This window comes from Rattus rattus, chromosome 3 (genome assembly GCF_011064425.1).
Source record: "Rattus rattus isolate New Zealand chromosome 3, Rrattus_CSIRO_v1, whole genome shotgun sequence".
NCBI lineage: Eukaryota > Metazoa > Chordata > Mammalia > Rodentia > Muridae > Rattus > Rattus rattus.
The window spans coordinates 62,539,123-62,553,743 of NC_046156.1; the positions used below are offsets into that span (position 1 = coordinate 62,539,123).

Here is a 14,621-nt window from a genome sequence, read left to right on the forward strand (position 1 = left end):
GACTTCATTTTTCTGGTGGATGCCAGCCTAGAAGAAGTGCAGTGCTCCAAAGCCTTACTCAGCTTGCCTGCCTTTGCTTTCCTTAGATGTTAAGTGTTTGCTGCCCAAATCTGGTGAAGCTCATGTCCTTCTTTTCTCTGCAGTGCTGAGGACAGAGCAGCCCATGCCTTGTGCATGTTAGGCCCTGCTCTACCACTGAACATGGCTAGTCCTTGAAGGTTAGATCTGGATTCTCTAGTCCACTGAAGCTGAGTATAGTTCTAGTCTAGAACAGCAGGTAATTCAGAAGTCATCACTGTCTCCCATTTATAAGAATCATGGGATCAAAGGTTCCTTGTGGGCAAGGACCGTTGCTATCAGAGTCTGGTATAATACATGGCATAAGGTAGGTATTTTGTAAATGTGGACAGTGATTGAATAAATCTGTCTTGTCAAGAAATAACTGCCAGTAGACACACAGGCAGTGTGTCTTAATTATTGTTATAGTCATCTTTAGATTGTATTTATTTTATGTGTATAGCTGTTTTGTCTGCATATATGTGTATCACGTCCATACCTGGTGCTTGAGAAGGTCAGAAGTGGGCATTCGATCTCCTGGAACTGGAGTTCTGGATGGTTGTGACTGCCTCATGGGTGACGGGAGTCAAGCTTGAGTCCTCTGGAACCCCGAGCCCTCTCCAGCCCCTGTTGTATTTGAGACAGGGTCTCATGTAGCTTTGAAAGAATCCCTGATTCTCCACCTTCCCAAGTGCTGTATTATAGGACTGTGGCGTCATGCCTGGTTGACGGGGAGCAGGGCGGGGAGCAGGGGAAGAAGGAGGTCCTGGAGATTGAATGCACACCAGACCGGCACAGTGCCAGGAAGCTAAGCTACATTTATAGCCTTATAGTTGATCTTGTTAAAAAAAAATTACATTCATTTATTTGTGTGGTGGGTGTGGGCCTCTTCCGTGGCATGCACATGGAGGTCAGAGGACAGTTTATAGGGGTCATTTCTCTCCTTCCACCATGGGGCTCCTGGAGATTGAACTCAGGTCATCACATTAGGTGGCAGTACCCTGCTGAGCCATTTCACTAGCCCAATTTTTTTCCCTCCAGTAATCTAGATTGTTTTAGAAGAATTTTTTTAAAAGTCTGTAAATGTAAACCCTCTATCTATTAAGAGTGTGCAAGATCTTCAGTTCACTATGGAAAATTCTTTGGGTATAAAATGAAGTGTACTGTAGTGGGAATTCTAGAATTTTGCTTTCGTTAAAAAAAAAACAAACCCAGAAATATTATAAGAATATGTTTTTTGTTTTAATCCGGGTGTGGGATATGGGGCTGCTTCAGATTGTTCACAGCAACTGACTGTGATTTGTCTTGTGCTCTAGCAGGGGTGTGATTTTTCCAGCTGCGGCTAGTTTCTGCGATTGTGAATATTTGGAATTCTGGGAACTTTTCAGGGATGCATAAATGCTAGGCTCCTGAGAGGCACGGTGGGTTGTTGTTGGCTGTTGGTTGCTGTTGGTAGTGGTTTCCTAGGTAGTTGTACACAGAGAAGAAACAAGAAGAAATTAGGTATCCTGACAGGAAAGATCAAACTTGCCCAAGGAACTCATCAGCGGGTGTAGCTGCCTGCACCTGCCCAGGAGCTATCTAGATTCAAGAATGAAAGACAGACAGACAGACAGACACACCCCTTGGCTAGCTCAAAGGCTGGGCAGTTCTAATCCTCCCCTCAGCTAGCACACATTTCCCTCCTGTAATCCTGGTTTAACGCCATCTAATTCTGTATTTTATCTTTGTTGCCCTGGCTCCTTCTGGGTGACTCCCTAGTTTTTGCTGCCCAAGATGCTTCTGGGCAGCCCTTCTGAGGGCCACATTCCTCCTTCTTACCTGTATTTGGATGATTTTCCTTCTGCAGCACTAAATCTGATCCATCTCCTTCTGAATCATGGCGATTCTTTTCTCTTCCTCATCCCAGTCCCTAGCTATGCCAATCTCAAGGTCATGCCTCATTCTATCTGCCCAGCCATTGGCCATTGGCTCTTTATTAATTCAATCAAAAAACAATTGGGAACAAGGACCTTCAGCGTTTGGACATGCAGATTCCTGATTTTGGGGGCTGGTTTAATTCAAAGCATTAGAACCAACCCCCAACAAGCAGGAAATAGTGTAACTATAATGTTGTCCCCTTTCCAACCCCTGACTTTATTCAGGGATCTCTTTCCTTTTCTCTCTATCCTTTTTTCTCTTTTATCCAGTGTTAGGGGGTTGAAAGGGTGGAAGAAGAGGGGTGGAGAATGTTGGAAGGAAGAACTCACAGAGTAGCAAAAGCTAAGTACAGTGCACTGAGCAATTGTCTGTTCTGTGTGCAGTTAGACCAATAACCCTTCTGTTATTGTTCACTCACAAATAAAATATGTTATGATTGGATTCTCTTCCTCATAGGCATACCGGGATCTTGCAGGAGGACAGCCAGCCTGAATTCTTTTTTTATGGAACTAAAGAGATATTTTTTTTCATTGTGGATGGGTGGTGTGTCGCAGTGCATGTGTGGAGGTTGAGTTTCTCTTTGCTAGAATGGGTTCTCTCCGTCACTGTATTGCTGGGGTGGGTCCTCTCCGTCACTGTATTGCTGGAGTGGGTTCTCCCCGTCACTGTATTGCTGGGGTGGGTCCTCTCCGTCACTGTATTGCTGGAGTGGGTTCTCTCTGTCACTGTATTGCTGGAGTGGGTCTCTCCGTCACTGTATTGCTGGGGTGGGTTCTCCCGTCACTGTATTGCTGGACGGGGTCCTCTCTGTCACTGTATTGCTGGAGTGGGTTCTCTCTGTCACTGTATTGCTGGAGTGGGTCCTCTCCGTCACTGTATTGCTGGAGTGGGTCCTCTCCGTCACACTGGAGTGGGTCCTCTCCGTCACTGTATTGCTGGAGTGGGTCCTCTCTGTCACTGTATTGCTGGGGTGGGTCCTCTCCGTCACTGTATTGCTGGAGTGGGTCCTCTCTGTCACTGTATTGCTGGAGTGGGTTCTCTCTGTCACTGTATTGCTGGAGTGGGTCCTCTCTGTCACTGTATTGCTGGAGTGGGTTCTCTCTGTCACTGTATTGCTGGAGTGGGTCCTCTCCGTCACTGTATTGCTGGAGTGGGTCCTCTCCGTCACTGTATTGCTCTCCGTCACTGTATTGCTGGAGTGGGTCCTCTCCGTCACTGTATTGCTGGAGTGGGTCCTCTCCGTCACTGTATTGCTGGAGTGGGTCCTCTCTGTCACTGTATTGCTGGAGTGGGTCCTCTCCGTCACTGTATTGCTGGAGTGGGTTCTCTCCGTCACTGTATTGCTGGAGTGGGTCCTCTCTGTCACTGTATTGCTGGAGTGGGTCCTCTCTGTCACTGTATTGCTGGAGTGGGTCCTCTCCGTCACTGTATTGCTGGAGTGGGTTCTCTCTGTCACTGTATTGCTCCTGAGCATCAAACCCAGGTCCCCAGGCTCAACGCCAAGCACCTTTGTCTGTGCATCTGTCTTACTGACCCTAGGCAAGAGAAGTTTCGAGAGGAAGATGGAGGATGAAGAATAACACTGAGGATGATGAACTGCCCTGAGGTTAGGGAAGCTGAGCCTGTGACACAGCTTCTCCGAGAGCTGTTGGACACAGTGTCTGGATTGTGGGAGGCTGTGTGTGAGCACCGTCTTCCCTGGGTTGAGAAGAGGGAGCGAGGTTTTGTTTTTCTTGGAGTTTGACTTGGGACAATTTGAAGACCAGTTGGTGCTCAAAGCAGCTGTTTGGTAAAGGTGTTCCCGGTCCCTTTTCCATGACACAGTTTAGAGAATCTGGTATTTATGCCAGTGACCACCTAGTCCTCTGTTCTCTGCAAAAGCTACAAGGAGAGGAGACTAAAGCTGCAACCCCAGCAGGGTCAGGGTGTTGGAAGCCTTGGGAAGTTGAGACGTTCTAGACACACTGGTCGTTTCTGATGCCTGTGGTGGAACCAGCTGCTCCTAAGGAAGAGCTGCCTGAACGTAAACTTCAGGCACAAGGCCGGGATCTGACGCCATGGTTTGGGACAGTGGGGCTATTCTTTACCCACCTGCAGCAGGCGCCTTTTGTCAGCTTCTTCTGCGAGCAGGGCAGGAAGAGCTTTTACTGGACAGGGGGGTCTGGCTTTCTTTGTTTGGGCCTGTTGGGTTTTTATGTTTGTCTTTTGCATTTCTGATTCTAATTGGAAATTTAGATCGAGGCTTTAACTCACTGTGTATGGTATTTGTGTACTGAAATGAGAGCCCCTTTTTCTAAGCACCTGCTCAGGAGGCCAATACATATATCATTGACTCCTAAGCTCACTGGTGAATAAGACTGTGCGGTCTGGTTTTCTGAACCTGGGGGTATGAAGGGCAAGATGGACGGTTATCATAAATATCGTCTGTCGTTAACCATGGGTTCGTGTTCTGCCTGCTGTCAGGAGGGATTTGCAATGAACTTGCTTGGCCAGGGCAGGTGGTATGCAGACAGGTCCCTTCATACATTTCCTGCATGGGCCTCTTCCGCCCTGATTCTGACATTAGGAATAGGCAGAGAAACTGACTGCTTGCTGTCATCCATGCCTTCTGGAGCTCATCTGGAGTCTCTTTTACCAAGCAATCAGGTGTCTGGGGTGAGTAGGAAGCAGTGAAATGGCGAAGTACCCTGATGGTAGCATGGGCCCTGCCGTTCCCTGCCTTTATTTGTAAGGGGCAGGAAGGGAAAAACAAGTGAGTGCCAGTTCCACTGAGACCTGTCCAGCAATGGCTGTATGCAGGGAACTTTGTGGCTCTTTGGCAGCGTGGAAGGACCCAAGGCCTGTCTGCCATGAGCTTGCACTGTGCTCATGGGTGCTCGGAACCTGAGAAGAACCTTCCCAGGGCTGGGAGGGACCTGAAGGGTAAGCAGGCGTTAGCGAGATGAAGGCAGGGAAACAAGGCATGGCCTTTCCTTACTCTCCCATTCTAACAATTGAGGTTCCTGCTGTTCTTTCCCTCGTGGCTTCTCTGCTGCTAAAGGACCGACCGCCTGCCGCAGCACCTTGTGCAGACGCTGTTGGCTTGACTGGAGGTGGCAGAGTGGGGAAATGGAAAGATGGGAATGTGTCTCCTAGGTTGTTTGCTTCTGACCAGCAGAGAAGCCCCAGCATTGGGTTAAGCTGGTCACCCCCACAAGTGTCATGGAGGTGTTCTAGGGTGTCAGCTGGGGGGTCCTGATGAATTGTGTGCCAGTTGACCTTGGAGATGGAGTTAGTCTGGGAGGGGCCGGTGAGTCTCCATACAGTCCCGAGGGGACGGGAAGTGACAGTGTGCCCAGTATGGTTGCTTCCTTTGTCCAGCCTTCCCTGAAGCCACCGCAGCCAGGTTCCCTTTCCAAGGTTTATCTATGTTTGCCTTTTCCCGTTCACCGTTGAACACACCCTTCTGCATTGTAGGTCACACTCAGCCGGTATCAGCGAGAAGCAGAGCAGAGCAATGTGGCCCTTCAGAGAGAGGAGGACAGAGTGGAACAGAAAGCAGCAGAAATCGGGGAGCTGCAGAGGCGTTTGCTGGGGATGGAGGCGGTAATGGTGATGTTCTGGCTTCAGAGCTTAGCCCTGGGGCAGGACGGGACCTAAGGCTTCTTTCCTTAACAGCCCCCAAAGCATCCCTTCTTAGCAGCCATACACACACGTTCTGATACCTTCCAGCGCTTTAGGAACGGAGGGTCTGTCATCCAGCCTCAGTCTCCTGCTGCTGCAGGTGAAACTATTCCCACCTTAGCCTTATTCTCACATAGGGGTTTCTGCAGCCTCAGATTCGGAGCCGACAGTCACTCAGTGTTTCATTCAGGATTAGCCAGAGGTGGCAGGTGGGCTTGCACAATGCAGGGCCAAGTTCTCCCTCAGGCCGCTGGGTGAGGCTGGGAAGGCTCTGTATGTGAGAGTGGGAAGGGCTATTCCCTGACAGGGGAGGCCACCCATCAAACCAGCCTGGCCTGCTGTTCTTTGGCAACAGTCCCAGCCCCAGTAGCAGCCAAGCCCCTGTTCAGGTACCCATTTCACCCCAAGGTGTTGATGTCTGTTCTTGCTACAGGCCTTTTTTTTTTCGTCCCACCCAGGAGCATCAGGCCTTACTGGTGAAAGTCAGGGAAGGAGACATGGCCCTAGAAGAGCTTCGGATCAAGAACGCTGACTGTCAAGCAGAAAGAGAAAAGTAAGGGCCCTTGTTCACTGTAAAGCTGGGTGCAGGGAAGAGAGGGCGAGCTATGTGCCCTCTGGAAGGAAGCTGGTGCTGATGTCAGATCTTCCAGCTCTAACTCAATGTGCTTGCATAGGGTGGAGCCCCACCCAGCCAGATACTGCTCCGAGGGCTGCCTCCTTCAGGGAGTTCATTTAACATGGGGCCAGAGACCTAAAGAAAAGGATTTATAAGGTCAGGCAGAGCTGAGGAGCATGAGCTTCACGGCTCTCAAGGCAGGAGGTTTTGTTTCTCTAAGCAGTTCAGACAGAAACCGAGAACCGCCTGCCGTCCTCAGAGGTCTACAGGGGTTGTTGAGCGTATTAACTACCAGGTTAGAGGGTCTGGCAGATTTCCTCCGAGGAGAGGGGATCAGAGACTGCAGATCAGTTCTCCTCAGAGCAAAGACTGCCTCCTGAATGTTCAAGACTAAACAAGACGTTGACAGAGCATGGTGGCACATGCCTATAATCCCAGCATGTAGAAGGCTGAGGCAGGAGGATTGCTGTGAGTTCAGGGCCAGCTTGTGCTACAGAGTGGAACTGATTACGATCTTTCTGGATGCAGTAGTGGTAGTCTGAACCTATTATTCCAGGGACTCAGGAGGCAGAAAGAGGAGGACCATGAGATCCAGGCAAGCCTGTGCAACTTAACCGTTTAGTCTCAGTAAGCCACGGTGGGTCTGGTCATCAATGGATCAGTGATCTTTTTCACATTTGGTAGACATTCCTTGAAGGGCCAAGATCAGCAGACCAGTCTGCCACCGCTCCTCTGTGTCCAGAGGGTGTTTTCTCTTCTTTAGGACAACCCAAGTTTGACCTTCCCGGCATAGGAAAGTACAGCATCTTTTTATTCTACCTTCCTTTCTATTTGATCTGAGTAATTAAAAGAACAGTTGGAGCTGGGAGTGGTGGCTCATGCCTTTATTCCCAGTACCCATGAGGTAGATGCAGGTGGATCTTTATGAATTTTAGGCCAATCTAATCTACAGGCAAGATCTAGGCCATTCAGGGATACAGAGTGAGACCGTGCCTCAAAGGAAACAAACAAAACCAGGAAATTTGAAGTTCTCTCTTTACTGAATATCTGAAGTCTTATTTTGTTGCCATTGGCCCCCTAGACAAACAAAGCAGTTATTTCAGTGGCATTTATATTGTATTAGGTAAAGTGTAAGGGAGGGTGCACATGTGGGGAACGTGCAAATGCATTGAGGGGTTCTATAACCATCCTCTTTGGGTGCTGAGGGATGGCCGCATACAGACCTTGCTCTTCCTCTGTGTGGGAGGTACTAAGGGCAGAGTAAAAAGGAAGAGCACAAGAAACAAAAGATGAGGTAATCCCAAACTAATGCTCTGGAATAGTGTTTGATCGCTGCTCACCTCATGTGGAGAACTGAGGGTGGGATTTAGAACCTTCAGGAAGGATGTTGGAGCACCAGTGCATTGTTACCACTTCACCCTGAGTACTGCCCACTTTTGTTTTATTTTGTTTTGTTTTTGAGAGTTTTCTGTGCACCCAGGCTGTCTTGGAACTCACTCTGTAGACCAGGCTGATCTCAAACTCACAGATCTGCCTGCCTTTGCCTCAGCAGTGCTGGACTTAATGGCGTGCGCCACCACTGCCTGGGTGCTACCATTTTCTGACAGCACGTGCTTGTTGATACTTTTAGGCAGAACTGGGAATAACCAGAGCTTTTCAGGAATCTCTGGGCATTCTCAAAAGCGATTAGGGAAATTGCTCTCTGCTCACAGCATCATAGCATCAAGGCAATCTTCTGCTTCTCTCCAGACACTGACTGTGGGTCTCGCTGTCTAATTCAAGTCTGAGACCTAATGTGGACCCCACATGTCAAGGCTTCAGTTCTACCAATTAGTGTGCTCAAGTGTGCCCATGCACCTTTCCCATTTGTGGGGGGGGGGGGTTGGGGAGAGTTCTACCCAGTTGCTTCCTCAGGTTCAAGAGTTTGTTGTAGTGGCTCATGGAATTGCTAAAGCAATATTATAGGTTCTTCCTTCCTTCCTTCCTTCCTTCCTTCCTTCCTTCCTTCCTTCCTTCCTTCCTTCCTTTCTTTCTTTTTTCTTTTTTTTTCAGAGCTGGGGACCGAACCCAGGGCCTTGCGCTTGCTAGGCAAGCGCTCTACCACTAAGCTAAATCCCCAACCCCTCTTTCTTTTTTTTAATATTATAGGTTCTTAAAGGATCCGGTGAACAGTCAGTGAAATAGTGTGTAGGGTGAGGTCTAGTTGGTGAATGTTGTTCTCTTGACATGTGTATGCATTTCTTGACCTGACAGGTCTTTGAACATTTTGTTCAGGATGTGGGGAATGTTTCAATGTGCAGGCATGTTTGGTTTCTCCCCCAGATGTTGGAGAGGGGTTGAAGTATATAAGTTTTTAACTAGGCCATCCTGCAGTCGTCTACACAACCCAATCAACACTCACTTCCTCTGTGTACTTAAGACCTCCTTAGTCCTCCTGAAGATTCCAAACATCTTATCAGGAGCTAGAAACCCAAAGACCAAATTCTATACAGTAAAACACATCGCCATCGTTCCTGTGCTTGTAGATTTACAAGGGGTTGAGGAATTCTCTATTAAGAATTAAGGACAGGGACTGGAGAGATGGCTTAGTGGTTAAGAGCACTGACTGTTCTTCCAGAGGTTCTGAGTTCAAATCCCAGTTATCACATGGTGGCTCACGACCATCTGAAATGGGATCTGATGCCCTCTTCTGGTGTGTCTGAAGACAGCTACAGTGTATTCATATAACATAAAATAAATAAATCTTAAAAAAAAGAATTAAGGACAGAAGGGTTGAAGAGATGGCTCAGCAGTTAAACGCATTGGCTGCTCTTCTATAGGACCTGAGTTCAATTCCCAGCACCCATGTGGCAGTTCACAATTTTCTGTTACTCCAGTTTCAGGGGATCCAACAGATACATGTGTAGGCAAAACAGCGCACATAGAATAAAAATAAATAAATAATTAAAAATTATAAAAATATATAATTAAAAAAATTAAGGACAGAGAGCAGATATTTCTTATTGAAGATGTTGGCTTTGTTTGATTAGAATAATCCTACTTTCTACCTAAATCTTTGGAGTAATCAGAAACTTACAACACACAAAGCAGCCAACTTTCTCCTGGCTTTTTTTTTTTTTTTACGATTTATTTATTTTACAGGTGTGAGTGCTCTATCTGAATGTACACCTATATGCAAGAAGAGGGCATCAGATCCCCTTATAGATGGTTGTGAGCTGGGAATTGAACTCAGGACCTCTGGAAGAGCAGCCAGTGCTCTTAACCTCTGAGCCATCTGTCTAGCCCTCTCCTGGCTTTAATACTGAAAAATTTTAATACCAATGTTAATATTTAAAAAAAAAAAAAGAAGCCAGGCAGTGGTGGCACACACCTTTAATCCCAGCATTCAGGAGGCAGAGGAAGGTGGATCTCTGAGTTCGAGGCTAGCCTGGTCTGTTCCAGGGCAGCCAGGGCTACACAGAGAGTGCTGTCTTGGAAAATCAAAACCAACCAACCAACCAACCAAACAATCACCCTGACCTAGGCAAGGCATGATTGTACTGCCTGCAGTCCTAGCAGCTGAGGCCTTTTGAGGTTGAGGCCTTTGAGTTGGGGCTATCACCTAAAACAGAAAAGCTGGAAAAACAAACAAATCGTGCTGCCCCCTAATGGCGTGCAGATGGCTTACCCGTCTCTTGTCAGTTTTAAAGTGCCTGGTAACTTGTTCTTTAGGGCAAGCCACTGGAGCACAGGGACTCACCCTTGGTGGCAAGTGTGACCTCACCTCAGCTTCCTGGTCTTTATCTCCAGGTCTGCTTCTCTAGAAAAGGAAGTGGCTGGGTTTCGGGAGAAGATCCACCACCTGGATGACATGCTGAAGAGCCAGCAGCGGAAAGTTCGGCAGATGATAGAGCAGGTAAAGGGGTCCCGTCTTAGCTGCCCTGTGTGTACCCCAAGCCTGTGTGTCCATCACTTATTCCCCTGGGTAATTAAATTTAAAACAGCGGGTCCCGGGAGCATCAAGGCTGCCAGTTACCCGAGTTTAGGTATTGCTTTCCACAGTCCTTCCCTAACACTGATTTTGCATTGAGTTTCTGCTTTTCCAATGGTCTCACTTATGCTCTAAATCTTTTTGGTAAATGAGTAATGGAATCATAATAAATCCGGTTATCGGTGAAGATGAAGGAGGATTTGTCCCTCCTGCAGATCTCCTGCCTAACAGTTCTGCCTGAGCATCAGAGTAACGTGTTTGGAATAGGCCCAATTGCAAAACTGTTTTGAGACCATAAGTTTCCCTCCCCAAACAGGGAGGGGTCATTTCCTCCCCTCATGCCAGCTCCCTTTACTTGTATCATGTTGCTGCCATTTCTCGTTGTCTAGAACGGTATCTGTGATGTGGTGTGCACTCAGTAAACGCTCCCTAGACAAACGAATAAATAATTTACATTTTCCAGAACTAAGGGTTTTGCTTCACCTATTATGTACTTTGGCTTTGAGCTTGGCATCCCCTCTCCTCCTCCTGCTTCTGGGTTCATTAGTGATGAAAAGAAAGGATTTAAGGGGTTGGGGATTTAGCTCAGCGGTAGAGCGCTTGCCTAGCGAGAGCAAGACTCTGGGTTCGGTCCCCAGCTCCGAAAAAAAGAAAAAAAAAAGAAAGGATTTGTAGAAACACCAGTGAAACGGTGAGGGGGCAGAGCTGCCCTTTTGGCTCTGCCGTCTGCCCTATAACCAGTGTAGAGTTTGACGAGTGCCTGGGTAGTCTCTGCAAAATGAATTCTACATCTATACATCTTTGCAGCTCCAGAATTCAAAAGCTGTGATCCAGTCAAAGGATGCCACCATTCAAGAGCTCAAGGAGAAAATTGCCTATTTGGAGGCTGAGGTTTGTGTGTTGGAAGTCCCCAACACAGAGCTGGGCGCTTAAGCATAGGCAGGAGGGGGACTGGTCCTGTCTAGCGGCTGCTTGGGGGGAAGTATCTGGGGGCGTTGTTCCCTGGTGGCGGAGAGCTTCCAGGGAACAGCTGACTGGTAAGACCTATCCCTGCCATTCGGGGCAAGCATTGTGGTACAAGCCACTACCGTGACGCATTTCAACCATTGGAGCTTTGCGACAGTGGTTTGAAGGAAGAGGGCACGTGCAATGGTTGGCATCTCCTCATAGCTCTGGTAATGGGTGCAGTCGGCTATCAAGGTGACTTCCTAGTCTCATTCCTGCTTTGCGCAGCTGTTGACTCCCTTGCAAGCCACTGTGTAATAGAGACAGATAAGAGACAGGGTATTTGGAGAAAGTATGGTCTAGAGTTAAAGATAAAAATAGCAGGAAAAATCAAGCCAAAGCAAAAATATGGGGTGGAGAGGTGGCTCAGAGGTTAAGGGCTTGCTGCTCTTCCAGAGGACTTGAGTTCAGCTCCCAGTCCCACACCTGGCTGCCCACACCCACCTGTATATCCAGTTCCTGGGCATTTGACACTTTTCTTCTGGACTCCGAAGGCACCTGTATGCATGTGGTATATACTCACACAGACATACATATAAGCAAAAAGTAAAAACAAAAACAAAACTACAGATATTTTAAAAACTAGGCTGCTGACAAAGACATAAAACGGTTTTGACTGAAGACAAGAAGCCCGTCCAGGAAGTGTATATGGAGGGGAACCAGAAGTGACTAGTGTTGCCGAGTTACTGAAGGGCAGGTACTTGAGGCAGAGTGTGATCCGTCTGATGAAGGGAGAGGACACCCGTGGCTGCTAGTAGACATGGGGCTAACAGGAGCATCCATGCAGGCTAGATGGGGCATGCAGCAAGCCAGAGAGACCCACTGTAACCCGCATTCACTTTTCAGAACTTAGAGATGCATGACCGCATGGAGCATCTAATAGAGAAGCAGGTCAGTCACGGAAACTTCAGTACACAGACCCGGGCCAAGACAGAGAACCTGGGCAGGTAAGTACGTGTGCAGAGTGGGCCCAGGAGAACAGGAGAGCCTTCCTTGCTGAGGAAGACGTAAACCCGGCTTGCTGCCCCAATCTCCCATCCAAGTTCCACAGGCTACTCTGTAGCCTGGGAGGACCATGCATGGCTTCTGGGAGTTATGAGCCCCCGAAGATTGTATGTAAGATACAGTTGTAATATTTCCCTATCACAAATTTATACATATAGTCCTGTATTTCTAGAGAAGGGTCTTTTGTTTCTAAGAGATTCAAAAAAGGCCTTAAATCTTGGGGGGAACCCAGCTTTGTCCAACCTCTTGGATATGTAACTGTTCCTGTCTGTCACCCTTGACACCAGAGAGAAGTGTCAGGCCACAGCTTGTCCTCCACACTACTGAGCTCTCTAGAGATAAGTCAGCCCCGCAGTGTGGTATTCCAGAGGCACCATGGAGGGGAGGCTCTTTGGAGTTGGGCACAGCCACTCTCCTCAGTGTTTACTCCTTCTCTCCAGTGTCAGGATATCGAAGCCCCCCAGCCCTAAGCCTCTGCCTCTCATCCGAGTGGTGGAAACCTGAGCTGCCAGGAGATGGATGCTGCCATTGCAGTCGCCTCAGTCTTGCAGAGAAGCCCTCCACCCTGAGATGGTTGATACTGACTCTGACTTCCTGACTATCCTGGTGGCCCCAGGTCTCGGGCTCCTGCCCCAGGCTCCTCTCCGCTGCTTGCTGGCAGATGGTCAGGAGCACAGTCTCCGGACACTGCAGACCTTGGGAAGACAGACTCCTGCTAGCAGGAACGGAGCAATATCCTTATTCTCAGTTAGTGTTTTTCCATGCAACAGAGCTTCCCTGCTGTATGCACTGGAATCTGGCTGCCCAAAAGCCAGGCCCTCATCAAGTCCAGAGAAGTGACAAAATTCATCTCAGCCCCAAAAGCTAGAAGCACAGATGCACAGTGATTGGAGCGTGTCCTGGGGGAACAAAGTTCCTTCTGCAAACACAGCTCGGTTCTTAGCAACAAACTGTTTGCTTTTCCATTTGGCTCCACCCTTGTGCCATGCTGACCAGGGCCTTTTACAGGCAGCCAATGGGGCTAGCTGGTCTTAGCCAGGGAACCTTGCCTACTAGATAGCCTTGCCTTTTGGGGGACAAAGGAATGTATACTCCGGCAGCAGTTTTAGTAGGTGGATTCTCTAGGGCTGTGGAAGCTCCCCATCTGTGGGTTTTCCCCTGCGGTGTCCTGAGAGGCACACCTCAGTCTTCCTAACGCAGAGCTGAGAACTGCTACTATATAACAGCAGAGCTGAGAACTGCTACTATATAACAGCAGAGCTGAGAACTGCTACTATATAACAGCAGAGCTAAGAACTGCTACTATATAACGCAGAGCTGAGAACTGCTACTGTATTTATTTTGCTAAGTTATTGCTGGTTTTGCTTACATCTTATATTTGGTTTAGTGCCAGTGTTCTTCAGCCTTCTGCTAGGGTATTTGGGTTTACCTGGACATGGGGAAAGCATTCTGCTTGGCCTGGTTGGTTTCACAGTGTCATGCTAATTCCTCATGACATCCCTCTAGCTGCTGCTTTTCCCTTCTTTCTCCAGAGTGGACCTGGAACTCAGGAGGCTCGTGTGCGTGCCTGGGTGTGTGCTGTTTGGGGAATAGGGCAGTCAAGATTGTTTGGGAGGCCGGTTCTTCTCATCTCTCTGAACCTTTCCACCCCTAACAACCTCCATCCCAGCCCTGAATGACCCTGCAGCTCGTCGTGTTCCCTGTAGTGTGGTGTGGTCTAGTAGCCTCGAGAGTATTCACGCATCTGAGTGTGGGACCATAGGAACAGGTTCAGTTTTAGATCTGCTTGGCTCACAACCAGAAGCCTTAAGTCTGTGTGTTTCTGTGCCAGGACTGGACCCAGAGGCTGGCTTTGTCTGTACTTCAGGCGGAATGAGGGGTTGAACGTAATCCCTTCAAATTCTTTTCTTGTCTGTAACACACACAGTCTTTGTATGGGACTTTAATAAATTATGCTAACATGTCTCTTTGCCCTGTGAACCTTTTACTGTTTTGGGAGAAGGAAAATACCTAATATACGTCTCTCAAATGTGGCATCCTGTGTCAACATGGGAACAGTGAGTTACAGCTCTCTCAGACCATGGTGTGCAGGAGTGGTGGTATTCAGGAAAGTTACAGGCCATCAGGTAGTGACCTCTCGGGATCCCTGAGTTTGGCCACCTTTCCTCCTGATTTGGTTACAGGTCCTGAGACTGCACGGAGGGGCCGCAGTCACAGTAGGGTCACACGGGCAGTTCACATCCTTTGCCAAAGTGAAAAGCTCTGGAAATGCTGACTGCAACTCTCTGCCAGGGTTTAGTAGTTTCTGGCAATCTCTGTCGTACACTAGCTTTTTTCTTTCCCTCCTTTCTGCCAGGAAGCTAGTTGGCTACAGGGCCAAACAAG

The 14,621-nt window shown here is 48.3% G+C and overlaps 1 protein-coding gene across 2 annotated transcripts in view; it reads left to right on the top strand.

The window, feature by feature from the left end:
- The window catches only part of Tuft1 (tuftelin 1), a 45,357-nt gene extending 31,151 nt beyond the window's left edge, over positions 1-14,206 (top strand). Inside the window, exons 8-13 of one of the 2 annotated variants that reach the window (XM_032897808.1) lie at positions 5,434-5,562; positions 6,099-6,193; positions 10,046-10,151; positions 11,034-11,117; positions 12,078-12,178; positions 12,677-14,206. In XM_032897808.1, coding sequence (XP_032753699.1) covers positions 5,434-5,562; positions 6,099-6,193; positions 10,046-10,151; positions 11,034-11,117; positions 12,078-12,178; positions 12,677-12,740 — 579 coding nt within the window. In that variant the 3' untranslated portion in view covers positions 12,741-14,206. The remainder of the gene's footprint in view (positions 1-5,433; positions 5,563-6,098; positions 6,194-10,045; positions 10,152-11,033; positions 11,118-12,077; positions 12,179-12,676) is intronic. The other variant, XM_032897809.1, reaches the window with a different exon arrangement.
- Positions 14,207-14,621: the final 415 nt, after the last annotated feature.